Raw genomic sequence first — 27390 nt, 5'->3', positions numbered from 1 at the left:
GCGCGTCACGCCAGCGCAGCGGTTCGGGTCCTCCGCGTCACCGCTGAACCTTTTCTCTCAAAAGTGCAATACTGCTTTTTATTCGTTCGTATTTACAAAGAACACAGCTCTGAATCCGAATCCCCCCTTCTCTTCCCTCTCCCTTTCAGACATCGCCCGCCCGGGCAGGCGGGCGGTCTGCAGTGTGCGAACCACGCCACGGCGGGGAGTCCGCAGCCTATTTCACCGTCACGGTCGAGGCCGCGTGAATGGACTCCATCACGGCTGCGAAGCGGCTGCAGAGGTCGTAGGGGGAGTTGGGCCGGATCTTCGGGGGCTCTTTCAGAACAATGACCTCGGTGGAGCAGTCGAGGAGCCGGGGGAGTAATTCGCCCAGCTTCATCTGCAGTTTGGCTGTCAAGGGGGAGAGGATGAAACAGTCAGTGGCACTGCAACAGTAAAAAGACCAGATGGCGTGGGGCTCCAGGGCCGCGAGCTAAAAAGCTACGCCGCCTTTCAGAGAATCATCTTGCAGGGCTGAAAACCGCCCACCTCCTGCAGGCAGGGATGAGCAGCCGCCGGCCTGCGGCCCACTCCGTCCCCGGCTCCTGCCCACTACCCAGGGCTCCATCACGAGGGGAGCTCCGCCGCCGCCTGCCCTGGGGACAGTGCCACGTCTGCCGGGGCATCGCGTTTTCCAAATAAAGGCGCCATACTGGCTGGCAAGTCAGAAGTAGCTATGCGTTTCAAGGCGACACGCCAATACCGACTTTGCCTTTGAACGAAACGGAGCGCGCTTTTGTAACCTGACGTTCCAGCCTGTGACATCTCGGACCTCGGCAGGCACCGTCGGGTGCCGGTGAGGGGCTGTCCCCCAGGAGCTGGCCGCACAAATGCCACCGGACCGCGTGTTAAGGGACAGGCACCCTCGGATGAAGAAAAGCAGGCAGAAAGGGGTGACACCTGAGCGAGCTCAGGTGATCCGGGAGGTGCAAGCAGCCTACTTCTGTTTCTCTAAAACCTCCCGTGTAAGTAAACGCATTGTGGCAAGCTGGAGAATGGGAAACTGGCCAATTAGCATAAATTTCTCCAACCTTTATTCTTTACAACAGTATTTTGAGAATAAACCTCTGTGTTTTCGCCCGATTTTCCTACGGCAAGTTTACCCTCTGCTAATGACAAAACCCCTGTAATGACTCCCCAAATCTTCACACACAGATCAAGGGGGTCGCAAGCAACTTCTCTTAACAAAGATGACCTGAGAGGAGTCGTGGCAGCCCGACTCCAGACCGCAGAAGAAAACACAGAACAAAACCAGCTATCCAGAACTGAAATTCGGCCATGAAATGACAAATGCCTCTTTGAAATGCAAAGATCCCCTGAATCTGCTCCCCCATCCAGTCTTCTGCAACCCCGGCCGTGTTTCTGGCCGCTGAAAAAACCTGTTCCTCCCTCCTGAAGAGAGGCGTGCCCCTGCACCTGAGTCTGCCGGCATCCGCCTGCCATCTACGGGGAACCCTCCGTCCAGTGAGACGTACCAAAACCAAAGCACGCCTAGGTAATGCTAAGCCATTCTTTTGAAAATTTTGAAGTTCTATGATTCTATGAAATTAGCTTTTCACATTTCAGGGAAGAGGAATCCTTTCTCTCCAGCTTTAGCACAAAAGAAGATTCAGTTCTATAACTTCATTCAATGGATGATTCAAATACATTTTTCCTCTCACAATCAGAAATATCCAAACGTGCTACCGTGCAAATGCCAGGAATTTAGGGAAGTGTTTTAAATGCTCCTTTAACCCCTTTCTTGTTCGGATCTAGGCACTGGCCTGCCCACAAACAGCATGACAAAGGTAAGGCAGGCGCCATTCCCTACCGTCCATGTCTTCTCGTCCCAAATAGGAGCACCAGTGGTTTCTCATGACCTCAAGGGCGTCCAGGTCCTCTTTGGAGATCTCAAAGTTGTTCATGAGGTGCATGCAGGGGATGATCAGCTCGTTCAGGATGCTAATGCCCTCTGCCACACGCGCTTCCTCACAACTGACGAACAGAGACGCTGCCACCTCGTTCAGCTTCTAGGGGAGAAGGAAGAATCAGGAGACAGACTCGTAAAAAGCAAGCACGGACCTGCGATAATCGGCACGCTGTCAGGCAAGGCACGCAGCTCGGGCCCCTTCACTGACGGCCCAGCAGAGGCACAAAGACTAACAGAACCAGGCGCCAGGCTCCGGTGGAATAGCCACCTCTAATCACAGGAATCACGCCGTGGAAACCAAACCGATAAATACCTAGATTTATATATGTATATGTAATTTACTATATATACGTACAGAGTACATATAGCTTATTTACAATTCTGCTTTTAAGACGCCAAGATCCAGATCTGCCTTTACCCAGACTCCCCGAGAGCCCTACTGCACATTCTTTCACTGAATTATTATTTCCTAGATTTCCATACGGCTGCTGGTACTCAGCAAGGGGCAGAAGCCACGGTAATAGGCGCAAGAGAGACAGTTACACTGGCCTTGGCAACCGTGGAGCGCAAACTAAAACCAAATCTCATTTTCATGCTGTTTTTTCACCCCCTGTGGAAAAGGACATCGTCTTTTGCTCAGAGAGAGAAAGCCATTAATGTTAGAAGTAAATATCGGGGGGGAAGGAAGTGAAGGGACAGAAAACAGTGCAACCGCTGAGTTAACAACACAAGCGCCGAGTTAAAACCCAAGAGCATGTTCAGCAGCACCCGAACCTTCCTTGAAAACGCAGCACGTTAATTCAGTGTGCTCCTAAAAGGGGACACGGTACGGTCCGATTCCCTGGGCAGCGCGCACCGAGCAGCTGGTTAAGTGAACTGCGCCACAGGAGCCGACGTCACCCGGGCTGCTCCCTCCCCTCCTCTCCAAAAACGAGCGTCAAGCTCCTCAATACAAACCAGGAGACACTTCCGTCTGTACAAGGCAATCAGCGATTCGTTCACGCCTCTGTTGGTTCCTTTCAGCAGCAGCTTGGTGTTGCTTTGGTAGGCGTAGACCAGGTAGGTGAGCGACTCCTGGTACCTAGGAGAAGAGTGTCAGCAATCCAGCCCACAGGCTCCGCGGCGTCACAGCTGCAGCGCAGTCAGTAGTGTCAGCTCAGGAAACATCTTCCCTTTGGCCGGAATGGTAACTAGCATCAGGCCCGACAGGAAAAACTTTCTTTCCTTGCCAAAGCGTAAATGAGCAGATGCCCTATGTCAAATAATTAACGCTCCTTTTGGCCCAGTGTGCCAAATGAGGATCTTGGGAAGAGCCCTTCAAAGCCAAGTCTGCGTACAACTTAGCCTGAGCATGAACGCCAGCGTCGACCTGACCTTTTTTATACCTAGCTCTGGGAACTTTGCACTTTGGGAGAGCACCCAGAGAAGCGCAGAAGATGATGTTTTCAGTTCCTTTACATCTAGCTTATAAACCCCCTGGTGCAAAAACAGAACAGCTGACAGAGATTAGGCCATTTCAGGGAAGCTCAGCACACCCTCTTGTCAATTTGCCCACCTGAATCTGATGGCTCATCACTGCTAACCACCTCAGAATTCAATTCTGTTTCCATCTATGAATAATTTCTGAAAGCCAGTTTATTTTCCGGATTGCAAAATAATCACTTTTCAAATTACAAACGTTTCATAAAATGGCACCGTCCTTCTCCGTACTGCACTATTTATGTAAAATACAGGTTCTAAACAGTACGGAGAAAAAAAGGCCCTTTTAAAATTCTTAAGAGCCTAGAGAACTCCAAAGCACGTGTTTACACAAAGTATAATGTCCAATTCAAGCCAGTTTAATTTTAATATAGGAGCCCAAAGGGCGGGGAGCGGGGAACAGTGCTGGCAATGATTCCTGCAAACCCACCTCTGGAAATGAAAATATAAAGCTCTCCTTCACAGAGGGAAAAATTAGGGGAGACTCTAAGAAACTAGCTAGTACCTCATCATCATATTTAAACCGCTAACCAAGGTTGGCTGTGGGTTCAAGAGCGAGCTATTAGCAAGTCCAAAAGAAAGCCCATTGGCCTCAAATACAAGACTGAACTCAAAGTGGCCATCACGGGTCAGAAAGAAGAAGTTCTGTCAAAGTGGTCTCTCTTTCTAGGCTATAGCTTAACTTATCCAAACACACAATTAAAAGCAACTTACTTTCTCTTCTGGTACAGCTCCAAGCCTGTCAGCAGGTAAACTGACACCTTGCGAAAAAGACTGTAGTCTTCGTGCCATCTCTGTTGAGGAGCAGCAAGAAAGCCGAGCATCAGCTAACGCACACACGCGTTTTACATTCCTTTGCAACTCAAAAGCGTATCAGATTTTACCCTTTGAAGAGTTTAAAACATCTCTCATAAGCAACACATAAATCAATTCCGTCAACTGCACAGACATTCCTCAAAGCTCAGGAGATTTCCAGTGTATTCTTTCTCCCTTTCAGCACCCTTCTGCAGACGCACACTTCGGACAGCAAGGAAGCTGCCGACGGGCAGGCCAGCGACCGCTGCCTTTGCTGGCGCCGCGCTCCCCACTTCCCACGCGCTGCTTTGGACAGCACCGGTTCTGACAGCGTGAAGGATCAAAGGCAGCGCTCCGGCCCCTTACCTTGTACTCCTCCATATCGACATCGTCAGGACCAATTTCTCTCAGCTTTGCTCGTGCTACCTTCATAATGCTAATTGACCTGCTCCGTGTAAGCAGAGATGGAGAAAATCAGAACAGTGGCCCTGGCTGCTTCCAGATGAGAAAAGCCTCTCACCTCGGAATCCACGGCACAAACCTTTCATCGTAGCTGAGGTTTTTGTCCGCAAACTGCTCAAGAAGGGTCCGTTCCACCACCTGCTGGGGAGCGTTGTTTTGCAGGAAGTAAATGAGCACGTGTTGCAACCGGGCGTCGTTCTGAGGGGTCGGGGTCTCCTTGGCAAGCAGGTAGAGCCGGGAGTACTCCTCGTGGAACGCCTGCCAACGAAACACAGGCGCTAACACGTCCGCTCTTCTGCCTGCAGGAATGCCACAGCAGCTGATAGGAAGCTTAAACCTGTCCCGTAACGACGGGATCCCCGTGGGCGATACCTAGCCTCCGCTGCTTGCTTACGTTCTAGTGGTGAATGGAAGCCTACAAACACCTGGAACTATAAACACAAGGCATCCGCACCAAGGCCAAGCACAGGCGTGAAGTGTGCGCTTTTCAAAAGCACCAAGGTGCCTGAATGCCTTTCGGGGCGGGGGGCACATAGCTGCCTTCAGACGGTTTTGGTAATCCTCTTGCGAATGCTGAGGTTGTAAAAATCGATTGTAATGCTCTTACATCTGTAGTAAGGTGCAGAAGTATCTTGTGATCTATATTCCTGTAGCTTAACAGCACAGGTGATTTCTCCCATGTGGCATTTTTAGCTAAATCTACCTGTCTGTAACATCTGACACCAGCTTCAATATTCAGCAGTGCTTATTCTTTCAGATCCCTCTGTTCAACGCATACATTTCCTGAGGGCACGCTTTACAAGAGAGGTCACAGTAAGCGTGCATATTCGGGACCGAAAAAAAACATTTCACCAGTGCTGGTTTATTTTCTGGCGATCACACCGAGGACCTAGACAACAGAATCTGAAAGGCACACAAAGAAAGTCTACTTTTTATAATCCAGATCAAGGGAATTACCAATACTAAAAGGATAAGCAGAATAAATAGTGGAAAGCAAGAAAAAAAAAAAGTTGTTGTTTCTCCCGGGAGGAGGGAATTCTTGCAAGCTCTAAAAATGGTTTAGAACTGAAGGATATTTTGTCACAATGAGAGAGCAGAAACAGAAATGCAGGACAGAAAGACCATTAACTAAAAGAAAAACTGCACAAGTCGTTCCCTTCACATTCTTGATATGCCAATATAGCATAGATTCTTCATTCTGTGAAAACAGATATCCATACTATTGGATTTAGCAAACAAATAAGATACCTTAACAAGCCCTGCTTCAGACCCATCTCGATCAAAGGTCTGGCGGGCTTTTGCGATAGCCAGGATGACACCTTGCATGGCTGGACTCAGCATCACCTACCACGAAAGCAGGAAAACAAACACAAAGGAGAACACGGAAAATGGTAACAGACAGGGAAAGAAGAGAAGGCACGGTGAAGAAAGGAATAAATTTTCGAAAGGTAAGGTCTACAGGAAATCGTATGAATACAGGTGGAGTAAGCCACAGCTGTGATTTACTTGTATACTACTTACTCCATCTATCACATGCACTTTACATGCAGGGTCTTTTTTAAGCACTTAAAGGTCTAAAGGCTGGTTACTCCAAGCCCTGAATTTGTAAATTCAACAAGTGAGAACGTAAAGCACGTTAGCCTCTAGCACGCTCTCTGTGTCCCATCCAATCTTCTTAAGCAACACATCTAAGAGAGCAGTGCCTCACAGCAGAGCGTTTCATTCTGCCAGCTTCATCCAAGCATGTATTAAACATACTCAAGGAGTAACAGTCTCGGTATTTATGTGAAATCCAATTGCATGCGTGAAAAAGGCTGAACTTCCAAAACACTGCTTGAACATGTATGAGTGCGGTTAAATAGCGAGACTCAAAAAATCGGTAGCTAGGGTACTGTAAGTTGTGCTATTAATGGTTAACATCCTCTGAGAGAGGGGATGAAACTCTAACCGAGGACAGTAAAAAGGCCTGTAAATAAATTAATACCACTAGGATCAATTTTGACGTAGTTGTGCCAGAAAGAAGACCTAAAGGAACGACGTGAAGGTCTAACGATTGAGTGCTTTTACAGAGCTCCTTTTCTGATGGCATTTAGAAACGAAATGACTAAACGATTTGGTCTGGCCGCCTTAATTTCCACAGTGGGGAAAATGTACTTTGTAAACAGCATTGTTTCCATGACAGACTACTATTGTACCCAATCTTAGGAAAGCTCAAAGCCAGCTAACTACAAAGTTATAGGTTAATGACCGGCAGTAATTAACCCCTGCACTGGGATCTGTACCTCCTCATTATATCCGTCTGCATCGGATCTAACGGGAATCTTCCCCACACTGGGGATTTCCACTTCAGAGACCTGGGAGCTAGTTTGGGCAGCAGACTCTGTTTCCTTAGCGTCCTGTGGTTGTTCTGCCTGAACTGTAAATGCTGTTTCTCCCAGCTGGGCCTTCATTGGCTCTACCTCCTTGGGCTGTGGCCAAGAAGAAAAAGAAGAAGAGTAAAAAAAACAAAGCAAAATACAGGAAAGCAAAAGGGGTCCGAGTTAAACGTGGCACAGCTACAGAATTACACAGAAACAGAAAGAGCAAAGGTCTGTGAAGAAGAATAATACGATGACAAGAATGGGTTGCTTCCTGGGCCAGGGCTCCGCTCCTACCTCGCAGAGAGCTGCCTCAACGCCATTCTTTTCGTAGGCGTCGGCGGTGTTTGCAATGGCCTTGGCAGTCTGCTCCTTGGCAATCATGGCGTGTTCAGAGGACAGAGAGCGCACGCTCTGCTCGCAGACCGAAGACTGATCTGTCAGGACAGAGGTGTGGTATTAGTGAGCACCAGCTGCAAGACTTCTTCCCCTCTCTTGTTCTAAAATGTTTTGTAGCTTGTCTATGCAGGATTAAAGAGCTGCTGCATTCATCCCAGAGGTGAAGGCACTTCACCGTAAGCTTGTGCATACCCCTTTCCATGGCTATGGCACACATCATCAGGGATTGCCAAGTAACGCTTTCCCACTCCAGAGAACAGCACTTGAACATTTTCTGCTCGATACTTATTTTAAAAAAAAAAAAAAAAGGTCTGGAAGTGAAATGCGATTAGCCCATTATGATTAAATGAATGGAAAACAGCGTTTCTGGTGACAAGCCTGGAAGGATGCACATGCAAAAATAGTAGAATAGCCTTTTGTATTGCCAGGACAGAGCCTCCACCAGCTGCCTTTGCTACTTCATCAACAGTTTCTCCGAGATATCTAGAAATTTATGCAAGGCTCCAACAGAGAGGTATTTTTGACCAGCCGGTCGTTACCGGTTTCAACACGGTTTGCCAATTCAGGCGTGGTATTACCTGGTCCTGATTCAGAAGAGAGGTCCTGCGATTCAGAAGCAGGTGAAGGCTCCATCTGAGGAATCTTGCAAGACTGCTCCTCCTCCCACTCCTCTGCCTCCTGCTCGAGTCGCCAGTTGTCCTCCTGGATGTAGTGTTTCAGCTCTGGGGCCAAGGCTTCGACTTCCTTCTGAAACTGCCCAACTTCTGAGCCATCATCCTTGTCTGGAAGAAATGCAGGACTGGCATATAACAAAACACATAGTAGCAGGACACCACCATTAGAGGCTAAAAAAATATGCAGTATTATGGAAAGCCACAATCAAATTGGCTGAGGGATAAATGGGAAAAAACCCAACTTTCCACTAGCTTTGTAATTTAAGATGATTCATAAGCAAAAGTGAAAAAAAAAAAAAAAGGCAAATCTACAGAGTTATCTGAAACAAAATCCAGTTTTGTTCTACCACTGGACAGCATTTATCACAGAGAAATTCCAGAAACCGTGCCTGCTGATGCAGTAGGTCAGAAATAGATTCTTATTCAAGGGCTGCCATTGCACGGAGAACAGCATTTACACCGTCGATAGCTGGAAAATTCAGTTTGGCTGGAGACATCATATCTACCACACTACAGAGCATAAAGGTAGGGAACTGCATGGATTCCGTAGCATGAGCGTCATGCTGGTATTTCTCAGCACTTTTTAGATCTACTTCAGTATTCAATTTTAAAATAGCCAAGTAGTATCAGCTTTAGACAAGTCTTAAAACTGATCAAAAGCAAATGGCAATTCTCTGCAGCAGATATTTCTTACGCACCCATTGTAAAAGCAAAGCCGCTTTAAAAAAACAACAAAAATTGCATTAAATGGAGGTGGGGAAAATCACGGGTTCATTTCAGAAATGGAACTGTCATAGGAAGACAGACAAAGAACAACCTCCAGCTCCTCATCAGCCATATTTAGCAATGAACAGAATGACAGTTCTCCATTGTTTCTTTCTATTTATTACATCAAAATGAACCACGCGTGAAATTATTAGGTTCTTCTACAGCTGTTTGCCATGTATAGTGCCACGTGCACGATAATTTCTCCACATGACTATTTATACATTGGCACTGCAAACATACTTGCAAGTCTAAGCTGCTGTTACCAATAACTCATGCGCTAGGAAAGGCTGCATAAAAAGAGAGCCCTGTTTAGGTTCAATAGAACGATATCACTAAAAAACAAGCCAGCAAGTCAGAAAGCATGATAAAAACAGGATAAATAAAGTAGGAGGTGTTTCACATGCCCTTAGAAAAGAAACGCTGTCCTAGAAACTATATAAAGAGTCAAAGTGAAAAATACCAGCAGTAAATGTATGTTGGAAGTGGCAAATGGGGAGCTCGAATATTTATGCACACTATTAATACATAAAGTACTGTACCTATTCTCACCAGTACCGTTCGTTCTTCAGTTTTCAACCCTAACAGGGATTTAGAAATGAATCGAGTACAGAGCAAACTATTTCACTTCTACCTGAGGTGAAGTTTTTTGCGTTGTCGAAAGACAACTGTGCCAAAAAGAAGCTGAGGACCGCAAGGATCACGCAGGCCAGAGAGACAAGGTAATACACAAATGCCTAATCAACCTGCAGTTCTGGCTCCGGTACCTGCAGCAAAGCGGGACACCTTATCGCTTATGTACATCAGGCAGTAGGCACTGGCATTCTTCAAGCCTCCGAATGAATCCCTCTCCAGTTCTTCCCATGACGATTCTGTCACTGAGATGTCGTTGTATTTGAGCCAGCTTTTTCGAGGCTGGTCGTATATGTAGGCCCAGTAGTGACCAGCGTTTGCTTGCCCTTCGTGTACCAAGACTGCATGCAAACGATAGGGAACCTGCAAGTTCACAGGGACATAGTTTTCAGAGGTACTTTTAGTAAACGAATTGGTCTGACCTCTGTACAAAAATTGCAAAAAACGTTCATAGCTGTAGCCCGGTACAAGACTCTTGATTCAGATGGCAAATTTCCTACTAAGGGAGAACTGACTTTTAAAAGCAACAACATTTTCATAAAGAATCCTTTCTCTGCTTCATCATAATATTGGGATTTCTTAAAATGCAATAAAGTGGACAACTCAGCTACTAGCAAAAAACAGTATCAGCTATTACCTAATGAAGCTGCATTTCTTACCTGTTGGAGGAGAGGGTCACAGTACATTTGTTCAATGGACAGGTTGATTCTGGTAATAGACTCCTTCAGCTCTGCCAAGAACATCACGAACGAGAGACATACATAAAAATTAGTGACTACTCATCAGGCTATTCTGGCCCCTTTCACTTCAAAAAGTTTGAGGCCGTGCAGTAACTATCAAATACGCTTAAGCCTGCACAAGATCAGCTGTAGATCAGGATGTATCCAGTTGAAGCAATAGAGGGGAAATCAGGCTGGCACTCAACAGAAAAACCACAACAAATATATTTGGGGCCAACCTCGCACGTCTTCTTCAATCTCGTTTCTCCATCGCTGCAGACACGTCCGAACAAGGTTCAGCTCTTCCTCGGAAACCACGTGAGGAGCTGGACATTCAGACATTTCCGCTGGCGAACCAGAAGGCTGGAGCGGCGTACTCGATTTCTGCTGTGGCGAAGGATTTGCCAAACAGAAAGCTGCATCTTCAGTCCTAGTATCTTCCCTTTCTAGTATGCTGTGAAGCAAAATCCAAGAGCAGTGGACAGGTTTTTCAATCTTTCTCTTGTTTTTTCTCTTTTTGGAAAACAGTATGAAATAAGCCAAACAAAAATTGCTCCAGAGCCAGAGCAGGATTTCCCTTCCAGGATGGTACAAAATGTAAAGAGAACAAGTACACCAAAATGTACTTCTACCTTAACAGACCGAACTAAAATATAGGACAAATACAAGCTAAAATTCTTACAGAGCTCTGTAAGCACAGATCCACAACGAGCAATTCCAAAAATTCCTTCCCTTACTACTAAGAAACTCATGTATCTGCTCAGCTTAATTTAGAGTGCAAACCAACCATGCTGGCCAGGTTTGTAATAATCCAATATTGCAGTAATTTACTGGTTGATGAAGCAAAAAAAATTAGTAGCCTAACCAAAAATAGCACATAATTTAACTCAGAATTGCTGCTTAGACAAGGAATACGGTGACGCTTTTGGAAAAGGAAAAAGAACAGACTAGGCGCAGTGTTATATTTACACAAACAGAACTGAATTACGAGCAAAGTAGCGACTGGCTACTTGCACAGGCTTTCATACATTACAGCATCACGCTCACAAGCGCTCAGCTAAATAATCCATTTTTAAATCATAGAATTGTTTAGGTTGGAAAAGACCTTTAGGATCATCGAGTCCAACGGTTAGCCTGGCACTGCCAAGTCCACCACTAAACCACGTCCCTAAGCGCCACGTCTACGTGTCTTTTAAATCCCTCCAGGGATGGGGACTCAACCACCTCCCTGGGCAGCCTGCTCCAATGCTTGACCACCCTTTTGGTGAAGAAATTTTTCCTAATATCCAATCCAAACCTCCCCTGGTGCAACTTGAGGCTGTTTCCTCTCGGTTTATCGCTTGTTACTTGGGTGAGGAGACCGACCCCCACCTCGCTACAGCCTCCTTTTCTGAGCCTCCTCTTCTCCAGGCTAAAGAACCCCTGTTCCCCCAGCTGCTCCTCATAAGACCTGTTCTCTAGACCCCTCACCAGCTTCGTTGCCCTCCTTTGGACACGCTCCAGCACCTCAAGGTCTTTCTTGTAGTGAGGGGCCCAAATTTTAGAATGCAAACCAGGAGCATTTAGCTGAAAGGCAAAGCGTTCTCCTATGAATTAGTTTTGTTTCTGTTTACTAACCCATTCGGCTGTGAAAGCACGTCCAAAATGCAAGGCTCGGCTTGGGACTGCAGGAGTGTTGCCTGAGAGCCCTGAGCAGAAGAAACAACTACTGCTGGCTTTGTAGCGATGAATTCGAGAACATACTGGAGCATGTCGGGCAGTGGAAAGCGGGCTGGGCCAGAGCCGTATTTCATGTACCTACAGAAAAAAGCAGGATGTTGCGTGAATGAAGGAATGTGACTGGTTAAACCCAAAGGGACAACAGAAGAGCAACAGGGAAGAAAAGTCCCCGGTCGGGATGGAGACAGTTTCACCAGCGAAGGAAGGAAGGGAAAAACCCAGGTGATGCAAAGGGACGCACTCACCACCTCCCACCAGTGGACCTTGAAAGCCTTGAGGCTGCAGGGCACTGCTTAGCAGCAGCCAAAACACGGGTGCGCTATCAGCGCTGTTTTAGTCGCAAAACCAAACTGTGGAGACAACCAACTCCATCCCAGCCAGACCCTGCAGGATGCTACACACGGGCCTAAATATAAACTGTTTGCATGACGCCCACCAGAACCTCACCGAGCACAGACACCACCGGGGCTACCGTGACACAGCGCACCTCTTTGCCTGCCACTTGTTCACAGAACTGCCACTTTGAAAATAAAAACTGCAAGTGAGTTTAATGCTGATTAAAAGAACTTTTACACAAAGCACGCAGGAAATGAAATCTTCTGGTCGTCCACGAACCAGATCTTTGCTATCGATCTCCTTCCTTCCCCAATAAGTAATGCCAAATGCTAAGCTGGAGGGGACATCTAATATAAAAAAATAACATAGATTCTTTTTCATGTATTACTGGGCTTCCTCACTGGAACTTGCCAAGACAGCTGACGGTGACAACTGCGCTATTTAAAGCATTTATTCTTGTAAGAGCGTCAGTAATATTCATAAACCATCAAAACCACGAGTTTGTTTTTGAAAACACACTTCCTCATGCCACACTTCTCAGAACAAACCCGGTTCTGTTTGTCCTTCCTCTACAAGCTCCTCTTCTATTGGAAAGCTCATCTGACAGGAAGCATTTGCATGCTCCCACAGGGCACAAAAATAAAGCGAGCTGACTACTTACCTTTCCAGTTTCTGCTGCAGAATCACCATTTTCTCCTTCAGTCTCTTCATTTCTTCCCTCTTCATCTGAATAAGCTCTTTGCTGCAGTAGAGGTACCTAAACAGAGAAATACAGAGCCCCGCCACATGAGACTTGTTTACTTCTAACATCCACAATCTTTCATAAACATTTTAGAATCCTTCCTTGCTCACCCATATGACCTTTTAATTTCTTTAATTACAATAAAGCAATAGCTTTAAACGTACCGTACAAGAGGACAACTCACCTGTCCATATAAATAGTCTGGGGAAATTCTAGCTTGGTGTGAATTTTCTCTGGCTGTCCTAGTGACTGATTGAACTCAAATCGGGAGAGTTCAAAGGTCAGTACTGGTGGGAGTTTTGTAAACCAGCGCTGTAACAAAAGCAGAAATGCCCCCAAAGGGACTTGTTTTAAGATGACTGCTAAACGGCACATTTTAGACTGACCCTAAATGATTTTAGACTGATACTAAATGTCTCTTTGTCTTTAAATACAGATTTAATATATATTTTGCTTACGGAGTGACTAGTCAGAAAGCCAAATTTTACGAGATTAAAACTTCCGCTTCCATTTTACATTTTTACCGTGAAAAAGCCTCATAACAGCTTTCAGAAAGTTACTTTTCATTGCTTGATGCATCCAGCTTGATGTATGATTAACGGGTCCAGCACTGAATTTTACAAAGGTAGCAGGCACTACACAAACTCTGCATGTCAGCTAAGAGCCTCCGAGAGAGTTCTTTTCTAATGTAGATCACATGCAATGATGAAGAACAAAACAGAACTCCTTAAGCAGTACCCAATTCCTTATCCTCTCTCAGTCTATTTACAAATGATTTGATTTAGGAGATTCAGAGAAGAAACCCACTTTCTGCATGTTTCACACACTGCTTCAAAGAGCCATGCTGAAAGAAAAATTCTCGCTTGAATTTACGCTTTCTCTCGCTCTTCCTGGGCTCACAAATGCTTCCAGCACCCACTGCCAGAAGTGTCCTTCACCTACCTTCGCACGGCACCAACCCAGACCATGCTCCCTGCTGGACTCGGGATGAGCACGCTAAGCTCGTTTTCCTTTGCATGATTCCTGTCAGATGTCCTGCCACAATAAATCTGCCCCACACCAAAAGTGCAACAGCACATTTGTAGATCTAACGTATTTACATGAAGGTGTGGGGTTTTTTTAATGATTTTCAAAAAACGGAAAGGCCAGGTAGCAGAGCTTTTTGAGAAGAAGCCTGATCTTCAGAATGAGAGAACACAAAACCAGAGAAGGAACGATTTACACACCTATTATCTAGGAGAAATGTAAGTTCTCGTTAATCCCACTGGTGCTTTGGGCTTCAGTGCACTCACCTACGTTCTCAAAAGACAAAATGCACCTTATTCTCTATGTCCCCTATCATGCAGTCCTCTAGCCACGACATCCTAGGAAGTGAAATTAAGATGCAGAGAGGTTTTCCAGTCAGATTTCTTAGAATCAAAGCCAGAGCCTTTTCCTTCTATCCATACAGACAAAGAACGATTAGAACATCTCCACTATTAGTCCCATTTCCCTTCTCTTTCGGAAGAGGATTTGGAGGAACTACAAAGCTTGGATCGAAAAGGACCTGCCCGATTAGCTCCCTACGTCCCTTTGTCTCTGGCACCAGCCTACACCAGTTTCACCTACACCCGCTGTAAATGCATCTGAGCTTCAGGCAGGAACTAGGAAAGCCAGGAACAAACACCTGAGTCCAGAGTCGGACAGGGCTTACCCGCCCAAGACGTCATTTCTCCCTTGCTAGTTTAAACCACAGCAACACATTTTTCAGAGGTTCTCAGAGAACCCAAATACCTTTCCCTGCCCCCTCTGCACCAGACACCTTCGCAAATTTCTTAATGTTATTTCCCAGTCTTTCTCTAAGCTAACGTCTCGGCTGCTCTTGCACATGTAGGATGCCGAATGTCATGGTACACCTTCGCTTTCTACTTCGCTTCAACTAAGTACTTTATGATTGGTTTGTGATTCGTGAGATTTAAAAAAAAAAAAAAAAGAAAAAGAAAAAAAATCAGCACAGTCAGAAGGTAAGAGTGAAAATGAGAAGAAAAAAACCAAAACAAAACACACACTGTAATAGGGAGAAAGATACAAATTCCAAATGGCATACCATGGAGTTAAGCACTGTACTTTTACCCTCCGAAAATATGGAGGCAGTGGTTCTCCCCCTACTCAGGTACAGGTAGGCTTCAACAGAAAGAGAGAGACTTTATCACACTTGCATCAGAAGCAGATGTTTACCTTTTTCATTTCAAACAAACTCCTCGAACTGGTTATATAGGACAACACATCTTTACAAATAAGCAAAGACATAGTGTCTCACCATGTAATGCTAACATACATTTACGCGAGATTCCAGGTACCCAGAAAACATTTTGTATTCAATTCTTAGGAAATGTTTACAATTGCCATTTAAAGTTATCCAAATATACCGAGACACCCCTGCGCTGTACGTGTTGCGTTTTCTGCAGCAGGCATCCAAAAGCTCGAAAACAAAACGTAAAACTAACCTCCTGTCCATACTTCACCGACTGAGATGCTGTCGCCTCATCCATCTCTCCCTCCACCATGGCTCCTTCCAAGCACTCGTTCAAGTTTCGATAACCGTTTACCTGGAGGGGATACTGACCAAAGGCTTCGATCTTGGAAAAAGTATTGCCTGGATGATGGAAACGTTACAAAACCCGTGAACTGACTTAAGAGAACAAAAAACTCTGGTTAACTCAAGAGTTTGTTGTCAGCATCAATTAGAGGCATTACTTGCAAGACCCGAACCACATATAGCTCTCTGTACACGCCTCTGCCAGGGTAAGCCTCCTTACAAACAAGTGCTTTCAAAGACGTGAGCGCTTGCGAGTATTTAGTGTTTTCCAAAGACACACTTTACAAACGTTACAGACAATTTTATCAAGAAGAGTATTTGCAAGTTTAAAGAACTAGGCAACTTCATCAGGAATGTGCAGCAAAATCCCGCATCATCACTGCTATAAATCAAAACACTCAAAGGAGCTAAAAAGTGAATCCACCAAACCCTTCACTCACCCTCATGGACACCCTCAGTCAAGAAAGTCCCGTAGAAAAGTTGTACCATTGGGTTTTCAGACTTGTCCCCAGGGCTCCTGTTTCAGAAAGAAAAAGCACACACGCATTTGCAGCTGTAGGCTGCAAAAAAACCCCGAGTCATAATCTAAGCCTTTGCTTGGGAATCTTCCTACAGTCAAAAGTAAAGTTTTCTATCCAAGCACAAAATGCAGAGGAAGCTTCTCATCCGTTTCCACACTCAAAAGCACATTAGAACACTGACACCAGCAAGGGCCGTGGAGGGGGGAAGTTAAGGCACTACCTTTTGAAGCGCAGTTCCAAAAAACCAGGTCTTTCACGTACACCAGCTTCTCCTAAAAAGCTTATTTATTCTGCAGGCGATATTGGCACTGAGTAAGTCCTACGCTTATGTACAGAAAACGTACATACAACACTTCAGAAGCATATTTCGAGCTTACGGAACACCATCTTCAGTAAAGAAAAAACTCTCTTTCACGTAGTCAAAATTTTCACGTAAAGCCCTCTCGCTTACTAAGGCGTTGCATTTAAAACCTGTTTCTCCTCAGCGCCAGGTCAAACTCACGAGATCACAGAAAACTCACTTGACATTCACAGCAAGCTGGAACGCATCCTCCAGCCAGTCCAGTAGTTTGTGCGTAAATTCACTCACATCTTGCTAGAAGAGAGACAAAAGTCGAGAGTCAAGCGTAATGCCAACCAGAAAGCGTTTTCGCGGTCTACTGGTTTCACAAACCTACTGGAATACAACCCGGCTGGTATTGCTGTACCTACCCAGCTGAAAGAAGTGTGAAACTGAAGTGCTGTGCTGATTTAGACCGATAATGAACACTCTGCTCATCTGAAAACTAGATCAGAGGAAATTATTGCGATCGCTACCCAACTACCCAGATGGCACTGGGTAGAGCACTGTTACGCTGGCTGTTTAATTAGCAAGCACGTACATTTCGCCTAAATGACACAGGGACAGCTGCTTGTCAGTTGACAAACATGGGAAGAGGCCTCTGAAAGTAATAGCGGGATGAGACGGAATAGGATTGCCGTGGCTGCAAGTGCCGTTTTGAAGAACGCAAAAAGCTTTTTAACGCGGTTTTACCTGCTGTTCTTCAGCGGATCTGAACGCGTCCCTCAAGAGTTCCAGCGCTGCAGAAGGGTCTACAAACTTACGACGCGTCCCCAGCATTAAAGCAAACAGACACTGAAGTTCTTGCATGAACGCAATATTTCTTTTTCCCTGCATCGCAAAAAGAAGAAAAGCCAAACCCTTCCCTCAACTGAAAAAAAGCAGCATCTTCAAACAAAGTGCCACAGAGTACCGCATGCACCTGACAGACTACTACCTGAAGAGGTACGCTAACGACCGAGGAAAGAGGAGACGTTAAATAAAGGATAACAGCAGAAAGACACGCAGCATGATTTCTTGGGAGCAATCTGGTCTCCCAATGGATGCACGGGAGAAAAAAATTAACCGAAACAAAACCTTTAGAGAAAAGCGTGCCAGAAGTAGCAATTGCTAAAACAGAAGGCAAAGCCCGGTGAATGCATGAATGTATTCTGTCCGCACTTTGGGTTTTTTAGAGTACCAAGAGCACACGTGAAAGCAAGCAAAGCAAAGCCTCTTAAATGGCGGTGGCCACAAGCTGGAATGATACAAGAAGTGCAGGATAATTCTATGTATGCCTTTCTCTCTAAATATATTCTAAGCACCTCCTGCTGACGGCTCTCAGAAGGTACTGGGGCTGGAGGAACCTTCAGGCTGGCTTAAATACCAGTTCTTCTGTGGTGCATGCGAACAAACAAACAATCTGGAGCTAACAAAGATTTATGGGACGAATTTCTCCCCACAGCACGGTTAGAAAGAAGCTCTAGAGGAGAGCTTTACGAGAAGCATCTGATTTTTTTCTACAGCGATTCTGCCTTTGAAAAGTATTTCCCAAATTTGTCTTTAACGCAGCCTGACAATTTGAAAGCCATTAACATAGGCACAGGAGTCTCAGATGGCCTCAAATTAAATCTGCTTAGAGAACGAGCAGAACAGTATACCATCAACGAGGGAAACTTTACAGCGTCACTCGATGAAAACTTACAGTGCGACTACGACAACTTTCGAGCACATTTTGTGGGAGGGAGTACCCAAGGACCAGCCTCCGAAATTCTGGCAACTGAAACAGAGACTGAAAGGAAAGGAGAGGTGAAGACCAGTCAGCATCTGTGAGGATTTGACTCACTGCAATTTCACGCCCCGTTGTCACTCTTTTACTCGACGGCTTTTTCTGTTAAATTCTAATTCTTCGATGGCCTTGCGTTACTAAAGAAACATTTACGAAGCGAGCAGCCTGCGTGCCCAACCAGCACATTCGTACCCACCAAGGAACAAAACCTCATCCTGCCATTTCTAGGAGAAATATATATATATAAAAAAACATTTTAGGAAAGAGTATTCTAGTCTGCACAGGCAAGCTTAGAGAAAGCATCCAGGAATAAGTCACGGTGAGAAAGGAGCCCATCTGAAGCTTTCTTACTTCCCCTCAAAGCTGGAAACATATAATTGATTAACATCTATCTGCTGATGTGAAATGGTTAGAAGAGACAAATCTGCTCAGTTCCACTTGTTGTCTCTTCTTGTTGAGGTTATCACTAATAATACATGCTGCCTAGTGGCTTATTTGTTCAAGCATCTATGCCAGTGTATTCCATTAACTGGAATATGATACACCACGTATTACGGAGCCAACAATAACTGCAGTAAAATTAAATTATCAGTTTGCTTTGCCAGTCAAGCTTCTGTCACTCAGTAAGCACTTGGGCATCGCTGCACCAAAAAAACCCTACATACGTACACGCAGATTATATGTATCTATTTTTACGCAAAGTCTATTCAACCGCTCTTTGGCTCCTTCTGTGCACACCTAGAATAAATCACAACCGTATCAAATAAAACCAGAAGTCTCATTTGAGCACAGGCACATTCGCTCATTTGCATACGATGACTGCTTCACAGAGCTGTCGCATATTTAATTCTAACTCATAAACATTTTGACCCCAGGACCGCAGCAACTCCAGAAGAACTTTTCTATCAGGTTACCTGTATGACAGCGCTAAACCAACAGGTATTTCCAATATTTTTCATTCCAACGGGCCAGTCGCCCACTCTTCTCCAGTCATTCTGCTTGGGGTTCTCTCCCCAGACTTCACAGCGTTTCCTTTTGGAGCGATTTTTGTTTTCAGCAGAATGCGCTTCCTGGGGTCTGTCACAAAAGACGCACACCGTGCTGTAAAACACCATCTCGCAAAGATTCCCTGAGAGCTACGGGAATCCCACTCCCCTCTAGGCACAAGAGGGACACCAGAGCTGGGTGCTGTCGGGCGATAGCCAGGCAACAGATGTCTTATCTGACTCCAGAAAGGTTTCAACTCTCAAGCGAGGTGGATGGAAAACGTGACTGCCAGACAATTTGCAACGATGGAAGAAAGTAATAAGATACGCACGTTTTTCTTCATGAACTAGCTGCAGGCAAAATTGGTGCCCTTAGCAATTACTGGAGGCAAATCCAACCCAGGGTAAAAAGGAGACAGCTATGTAGTGACTGGTGCGAGGTGGATCGACACATGAGATTTCAAGGTGCTTCTTCAATAGGTGCTGTAATGCCAGCACAGCGTCCTTCCGTGCGGCACGTCAGCAACGGCAGCAGGGATTGAAGAAGCCACAACTAAACCTGCTGCTTCTATTTCAACCGTCACTTTGCCGCGCTGCCCCAGAAGTAAAGCTCGACTACCCAGAAGGCAATAATGACCCAAGCACCTTCTAAAAGCGGCAGGTGAACATCTGGTAGGTGATTTATGTTTGTCTTGCAGCTACCGGCTTAAGAATCCACTTACAACACCCGGGAAAACCGAAACCAATTTACAGACCCACTGACCTTTCAGCAGCATCTCTTTCAGCAGCCTGAGCTTTTGGCGATTCCAGTGGTCTGAAGGCGTCGACTGCGTGGAGGTCATCTTTGTTGTTAGGGGTAAGTGCAGCAGTAACATCTAGAAGTGGAGGCAGCATTCCCGTCAGTTTTCCACCAGGAGCAGGCAAACGTTTTCCTTAGGAGGAACTTCTAGAAAATGTTACACCTCACAAATACGATTTTTCAGTTTACAGAGCATAATTTCCTAGCTCAAGTTTTAAATACGAATCCTTGTAGTTCGGATCATGCTAGGAAAGCTAAAAGCCATCGAGCGGGCTGGGTGAGGAGCACAGGACAGACCGCGCAGCTGTGTACCGGCCACATCGCCTTACACCCCAGCTCAGAGCTCGAGGGAACGTTTCAAACCTCTTGAAATAACAAAACTGGAACATCAGCTGCTGCTTATGCACGCTGTGCCTCGACATCAGCGTCGACAACTGACACTGTTTCGAGAAATAAAGGATTTCGATAAAATCTGCACAATCGCACGGAATCGCCCTCCTTCGCTCGTGTCAGGATGCTCAGCTATGAGTCGTTTCATGTACTAGCTACGTAGCAAAGAAGGAGAAAGGAAGATGAGCAGTTCTGGAAGAGGCGGAAGCCTTACACAGCGGAACAAAGGGCAGCCGCACTGTTCTGGGCGTTGCTTCAAAGCTCCCAGCGCAGATTCTTGGCATTGTGAACCTGCCCGGTGATAGTATCACTTGGAAAAGCTCCAGTTAATAGATGCGCCATTAGCAAACGGTTTAAAGAAACTGTTCTCAACTGCCTCAGATGACAATACCGCTTTTTTACATCTAAATGTGCCAAACTGATGGCCCGCTTTGGCAATACCTGCAACATTTAGAAAACATTTTTCAGCTAGTCAAATGGCTAGCTCAAAGGACATTTTAAGTTTTCAGGAAAATATGACACTAAAGGCTCAATTTGCCCGCTCTGCCAGCAGATGCTGTTAGAAAGAAACATGCGAGCCTTGACAGGGATTCAGTTCTCTATTCTGCTCGCTCCACTTCAGGAGCTTTCTGGGTTTTCTGTGTTAGCCAAGAGCCACTGTTTAAAACGACGACAGCTTCGTAACGCTGACGCATCGCTTACAAATACGCTATTAAAACACTATTAAGTCACTTCCCTTTCGGACGCAGCTCTCCTTCACCAGGAAGGTTCAATCCCCTGGGCTGCCCCATGGCCATTGGTGAGGACTGGCAGAATCAGGTCAGTGCCAGGACAGGAGCCGGAGGGATTCGCAGGCAGAAGTGGGGAGGACCCATACCTCCCCTTTCGGCACAGGCCAAAACACGTGAAACCGTAAGGGCAAGCAGAGACGAACCACTTACTTTGTGGGAGCTGTTTTCCCACAGCGCTCCCTTCCCAAGCGGATGGCTCCGCAGCAGCCGCATCCTGAGCCGGCTCCTGAGCGTGCTCCTCCGTCAGGAAGGTGACCGCTTCCATTAGGTCTCCATTAGCAGCCTAGCAGAACGATGGGGGGGGAAATCCAAAGTGCCAGGGTTACTTCATCTACGTTTGCATGACATTCAATGCATCCGTGGTCGAGATAGGCACGCTGCCACCAGCTTTGCTTTCTCTGGCCACGGGAGAGAGCTATCTGTTGGTGACAAGCGGTAGCAAAACCCAAAAGTACCGAAGGCTTGAATTTCTCTGTCGGAAAGCACTTTGGCTTTATGACTAGGACAATATAGACTCCATTAGCTAATTTCATTTCCTTCACAAGAGATTCGAGTAGTCGCAGGAGGCCTGAAGCGCGACAGGCTACTTTTGCCACTGGGAGAGACTCACAGGAGTCAAACTCTCCGTGGATTTCAAGACATACGTCTCTTACTGAGCTAGGGCTTTCTTCGGACCATCACTATGGGCTAAACTCCTTTAAATTCATTCTAACATTTTCTGGATGTTACTTCTTGACGAGACATTTAAGAATTTCCTTAAACAAGCCTCTTTGTATGTTTTCAGCGCAGCCCACATCCTGCTGCTGCATCTCAAGAGGACGGCCGGCGTCTGATGATTCCAGGCTGATGCGCCTGCAGCCAGTTTAATGCTGCAATTTATAAATACTGAAACACGTGCTACAAGGAGGAATCTTTCCAGGTAAACGTTGCTTCTCCAAGTGCCTGAGATTCCTGTGCCCCTTCACTTTGGAGCAAGGACGAGTGTTCTGGCGATGGGCAAGACAACCACCAGCTACAAAGCTACTGGTGTTATCGCAGCTGTCCAGAACCCCTGAAGCAGTTTACACGGAGAAAAACCCGCTCTGACCCACCAAGTTTGTGTTTACCAGAATGCGGGGACAACAACCCTCTGGGAGCAAGACTTCCAGGGAACGTTTACATTTTAGCTGTTGCAGCACAGATTTTGAGGTCTACCGTTAAAAACCCGAACTGTTCTCAACTCAGCGTGGGGTTTTTGTTTCAGATGTGGATGAACACACACGAACCCCAAAACCGCACATGTTCCCCGCTGACACCAAGGAACACTGGCCTCACGTACCTGTTCGCCTCACGGGCACACCCGAATGAAGCACATGCGAGGGGCAGAACAACAGCGGAGGATTTACCCTCCGCCTCCTACACCAGCCAAATTACTGCACACAGCACATGCTGTATCGCTTTCACAGGCACTGACTATTTTAGCGAGGACTAGCTCGTTATCAGCCCACTGACATGCCAGCAAACACCCGACCCGTGCATTATGTTTTGAGAGAGCCTGACTTTTGGGTCAAATTCAGAGGTCTCCTTTCCACAGAACAATGACAATAGGCACAAACCTTTAGAGCCGCATGAAGGAAAGCTGAATCTTGAATTCCTGTGATCTCTTTCAGCTGGTTTAAAAGCATCTGGCAGTCCTACATGCAAGAAATAAAGAAAGCTCACGTGAAAAGGTGACCAGGACAGACATCAAGCTGTTTCTGCAAGGCTTGCCGAGGGAGGGCTCACTGCAGTATTGCTTCTTTCTTTCCTTTTTACTGACAGATTGACACAAAACCCAGTCGCACTTGCCAAACCCGGTCGCACTTGCCTGATAGTAATACCAACATCAGCTTGAACATCGTACTCGATTTCCACCCACACCCCCCCACAATTTACAGACTAACGTTCAACCCGTCGTACCCTCACGAGCACGTCAGCAGGCCTGAGAGGAAACGCTATCCCCGCCGTCGGATGCGCCGCACCTGCGGTGGGAAGGGGCACCCCCTCCCCCAGACAGCAGCAGCATGTGCCGCGGGACATATAAGGAGGCCGCATGTGCTCAGGGGATCGGCAAGGGGCTATTTTAAGTCTGGCCGCACATGCCATTTGCGCGTGTCATTTCTCACTGACAATAAAGGTGTCAGAGTAAGGGCCCGAGAGGCTGCTATCGCTTCGCCTTCCCCCACCACGCAGGCAGCTCGAGGTCTGGCGAGATACGCGCTCTAAGCCGTGGCTGTCAACCTGTTCTTCGACTGGTTCCACCGCTTAAAAAAATCCCCGATTACAGAAATTTTCTTTAACAGACTTATCAAATCTTTGCACCCTTGGCTTACCACAGGAGCAGTCACCGTGCTTACCAAGCCACGAATAACTGCGGTCAACCGGCTATCAGGAGAGGCAGCTCTCTACAAGGAGCCCCTTCCAGCAGCGAGCCCCGATGCCGGGGTCCCTCCCCTTTCGCAGCCAGAGTTCAGCCGCTGCCGCCGCCGGCTCAGTTCGGCTGAAATTCAACGCTGCGACACACAGCTCCGTAATGCCGGCGCTGCACACAGTACGGGAAGGACATTACAACAGGAAAAACAGCCGGGACTGTATCGCGTCCACCTGGTTTATAAAGGCTACCTAGGCTCCCGCTGTCAGCGCAGTCCGATGAATCCCAGTTTCTTAGGATCACGTGTTTAATTAATCCTAACTGGCAATGCTGCAGACGAATAAATTTGAGTTTCTACTTACTCTCATCATCGGGAAAAAATTTAAGATGCTTTCGTGCCGCTGGAGCACAAGTTCCACCCAGCGAGTAGTAAGTCAACTATTTCTTTGAGCCAGCCATCCACGCCGCCGACGGATGCTACTCCACGCACGAATACCGTAAAGACAGCACGCATCCGTGTCGGCGGTTAAAACAAAACAAAAAATTCCTAGATGATTTTTTGATGGGGATTCCCCTGACGAGCTATTCGTTTGATATTCCCACCTAACGCGCTACTTTTGCTCAACTTTTACAAGAAAAAGTGCGCACGCACCCCTCCCAACCCGTCCCGCGCGCTCTTTTAGCCCTGAGAAAAGCCGAGACGTGCTGCAAAGCCTCAGGCCCGGCCAGGGGCAAGAGGAGGACCCGCGCGATAAGGAGCCAAGGGTACGAGGCTCAGGACGGGCATACTTTCGGAAAGGCGAAGCGCTTGTATCATGTTGCTAATTTTGCTACCTTAGCGAGCGGCGCACTTGTCGGCTAACCCCACCTAACGCTGCAGGGCGTATTTTTCCGTTGGAGGAGAAAAACCCCACGCTAATAAACTGCGTTACAGTAACGAAATCCGAGGCAGGACAGGGCATGATTTTCAGGGTTTTTTCTGCTTCACCAAAAGGAAGGTTTAACAAAGGCTGCCGTAACCATAAAAGCTAATTACCGATCCACTGCTCTATGTTACCACTTAATATTCTAATGATTTCCAGCCCAATTTTATTCAGCCTTTGAGAAGAAAGGTTTGTACAAACAGCGGAGAGCTTATCCCGTACAACGAGTTTCGAGAGGCTTGCGGCTGACTGGCAGCCCACAAAAGCCACCGGGAACCATGCTCCGTACAACCAACTTGTTACTTTTTTGGGGAGCGTGCGTGGTTTTGTTGCTATAACTAGGCCAGTTGATAGCTTTTTGAGGTTACACGCCATGGTGCTTTAAAACAAGCTCCAGAGCTGGTAATTAACGCCAGCGTGCTGCCGCTATTAACGCGTACTGCAGTCGAGAAAACAAACCAAACCAAAGTCCTACCTGCTGGAAAAATGACAACCCAAACCAAAACGCTATTAGTATTAAATTACAGCGATGAGAAGCGCGCACAAAACCAAGAGGTTGAGAGGAAGGAGGGTACTGGAGACGACAGTCGGCCAGCGAGCGATGAAACTGAAAGGTTTTGCTATCTTCCTGGCTGCAACGTGACTCACCGCGCTCGGTAGTAGTTTGTTTTGATGAGAAACCGCAAGCGGGAAAGGGTGCAGGTGCGGTGCAGGAGTTCAGGGGGGTTCCAGAAATAACAGCGCGCGAGGAGGATGAAGGTGACGGCCGTGCAGAAGAGGCAGGCAGAGCCGCGGCCTTTGGCCTCCGCACCTCAGCCGTGCTTTTTATCACAGGGGGAAAACGGATAGGAAGAGGGCTAAAAACCCGCAAGAGGCAGCAGGAACAACGCCTGCGTTCCTGACTGAGGTTCTGACAAACCGATATCCATCGAGGGAAGAAGCGGCGGCCAGCGAACCGTTCCGCCATCACCGCACGCTCCTGCACGTCGGGCACCGTCCCAACACTGTCGCTTCCAAGCAGGAAACCGCTACCGCGCAAGCGGGGTTTCTAAACGCGCAGTGAAAAGGCCGATACCTTCTTCCCGCTCGCCCCTTTAACACTGGCCTCTCGGAAGCGTTTCTCCCGCGTCCCGAGAGCGCAGAGACGCTACGGGGAAGCGCAGGCGCCCGCGCAAATTGGGGACACGCCGGGCTGCGGTCGCCAGCGTGCGCACGCCGGCCTCGTGAGCCGAGAGCAGCGGTGAGCGACGCGTCCCTTTCGGCGCTCAGGTCCGGCTCCTTTTGGAGACAATTTACGCAGAGCCCTGAAGTTGAGGAACAACAGGTTTTGTTAGCGGGTAGCAGAACGCGCCGGTTTATCGGCGGGGAAAGAGGAAAAGTAATTCCTGCTGGTCGCAGAGGAGGAAGGCGTCGTGAGGAGAGCGTCCCCAGCCACCCGTGCGCCCTTCCCAGGGAGGAGACGGCACGCATCCCGCAACGCGAGTCCGTGGCCGCGCCGCGCTTTACCCGCTGAGGTTTCGAAGGCGCAGCCCGGCGTGATCCCAATTTGCGCCGAGGCCGGCAGGCACCTGGAGGCTGTTTTAAATGAAACAGCTGAAAGACGACGGACCGAGACTGAGACCGGGACCGGGACTGAGACCGGGACAGGGACCGAGACTGGGACCGGGACCGGGACCGGGACAGGGACCAGGACAGGGACAGGGACAGGGACAGGGACAGGGACAGGGACCGGGACCAGGACAGGGACCGGGGCCGGGGCCGTCGCCCTGCGGCCTGAGGAGCCGCGGAGGGCCGCCTGCCCGCCGGGGGAAGCCGCGGAGCGGGCAGCGGGGACCCCCTGAGGGCCGCGGGCCTGAGGAGAAGCCGGGCCGCCGAGGCCGGAGGGGGGGCGGGCGCGGCGGCAGCAGCCCGGGAGCAGCCCGGAGCGGCGGGAGCAGCCCCCCCCTCCCCGCACACCCCCCTCCCCGGCCCCGCTCGGCACCCCCGCTCTCACCGCCCCGCCGCCGCCGCCGCCCGGGGCCTGCAGCTCGGCCGTCATGCCGGCGGGGAGCGGGGGGCCGCGCCGCACAGCGCGCATGCGCGGCCGCCCCGGTTCCGGCCCCGCCGCCGGGCGGGGGCCGCTCCCGCCCCGCCCCGATCGCCACCGCCTGGCACCGGCCGCCCCCGGGCCCGGCACCGCTCGCCCCAGGCAGCACCGATCGCCCCGGGCCCGGCGCCGGTCGCCCCCGGGCAGCACCGGTCGCCCCCGGGCCCGGCACCGCTCGCCCCAGGCAGCACCGATCGCTCCGGGCCCGGCCCCGATCGACCCCGGGCAGCACCGATCGCCCCCAGGCCCGGCACCGGTCGCCCCCGGGCCCGGCACCGCTCGCCCCAGGCAGCACCGATCGCCCCGGGCCCGGCGCCGGTCGCCCCCGGGCCCGGCACCGATCGCCCCCAGGCAGCACCGATCGCCCCCGGGCCCGGCCCCGATCGCCCCCGGGCCCGGCCCCGATCGACCCCGGGCAGCACCGATCGACCCCGGGCAGCACCGATCGACCCCAGGCCCGGCACCGATCGCCCCCGGGCAGCACCGGTCGCCCCCGGGCCCGCTCCCCCCGCTCAGCCCCGGGTCTCTTCCCCCTCCACAACCCATCACCGGGAGAAGCCGTGAGGCTGAGGCTGACCCCGACCCCGCAGCGCTCCCCTTCGCACGTTTAAACGAAGAAAAACCCACCCCAAAACCCCACAAAAACAATCAAAACCGTTTTTAAAGCGATTTTGGTCCAAGCAGCAGGGTCTGGCGCTAACCGAGGGCTGCTGATGGCGGGTGGGCCGGGGCTGGCAGCATGACCCGGGGGTGCAGGGGACCCCCGCGCCGGCGGCCTTCGCAGCACC

At 48.5% G+C, this 27390-nt stretch overlaps 1 protein-coding gene across 2 annotated transcripts; it reads right to left on the bottom strand.

Annotated features, from left to right (window-relative positions):
- Positions 1-217: 217 nt before the first annotated feature.
- On the bottom strand, positions 218-26554 carry USP28 (ubiquitin specific peptidase 28). Of its 2 annotated transcripts, XM_075723369.1 has the most exons (24): positions 26510-26554; positions 22800-22877; positions 21355-21487; positions 19988-20099; positions 19153-19315; positions 18155-18241; positions 17164-17301; positions 16652-16725; positions 16050-16126; positions 15518-15666; positions 13216-13343; positions 12951-13046; positions 11852-12031; positions 10474-10688; positions 10175-10245; positions 9650-9878; positions 8022-8225; positions 7342-7481; positions 4767-4945; positions 4592-4670; positions 4145-4224; positions 2909-3032; positions 1853-2051; positions 218-393 (listed from the first exon to the last, which is right to left on the bottom strand). In XM_075723369.1, the coding sequence occupies exons 1-24, from the start codon at positions 26552-26554 to the stop codon at positions 218-220; spliced, it is 3156 nt and encodes a 1051-aa protein (XP_075579484.1). The 2 variants fall into 2 exon arrangements, with proteins under 2 accessions (XP_075579484.1, XP_075579485.1); XM_075723370.1 differs by lacking the exons at positions 11852-12031; positions 16652-16725; positions 17164-17301; ... (4 more) ...; positions 22800-22877; positions 26510-26554 and adding an exon at positions 12678-12695 and having other exon boundaries at positions 7342-7461; positions 7993-8207; positions 10474-10664.
- Between the last annotated feature and the right edge of the window lie 836 nt (positions 26555-27390).

Source organism: Pelecanus crispus, chromosome 19 (assembly GCF_030463565.1).
Source record: "Pelecanus crispus isolate bPelCri1 chromosome 19, bPelCri1.pri, whole genome shotgun sequence".
Taxonomy (NCBI): Eukaryota; Metazoa; Chordata; class Aves; order Pelecaniformes; family Pelecanidae; genus Pelecanus; species Pelecanus crispus.
Note: the sequence above shows the minus strand (reverse complement) of the source record. Positions and strands in the feature narration are given on the sequence as shown.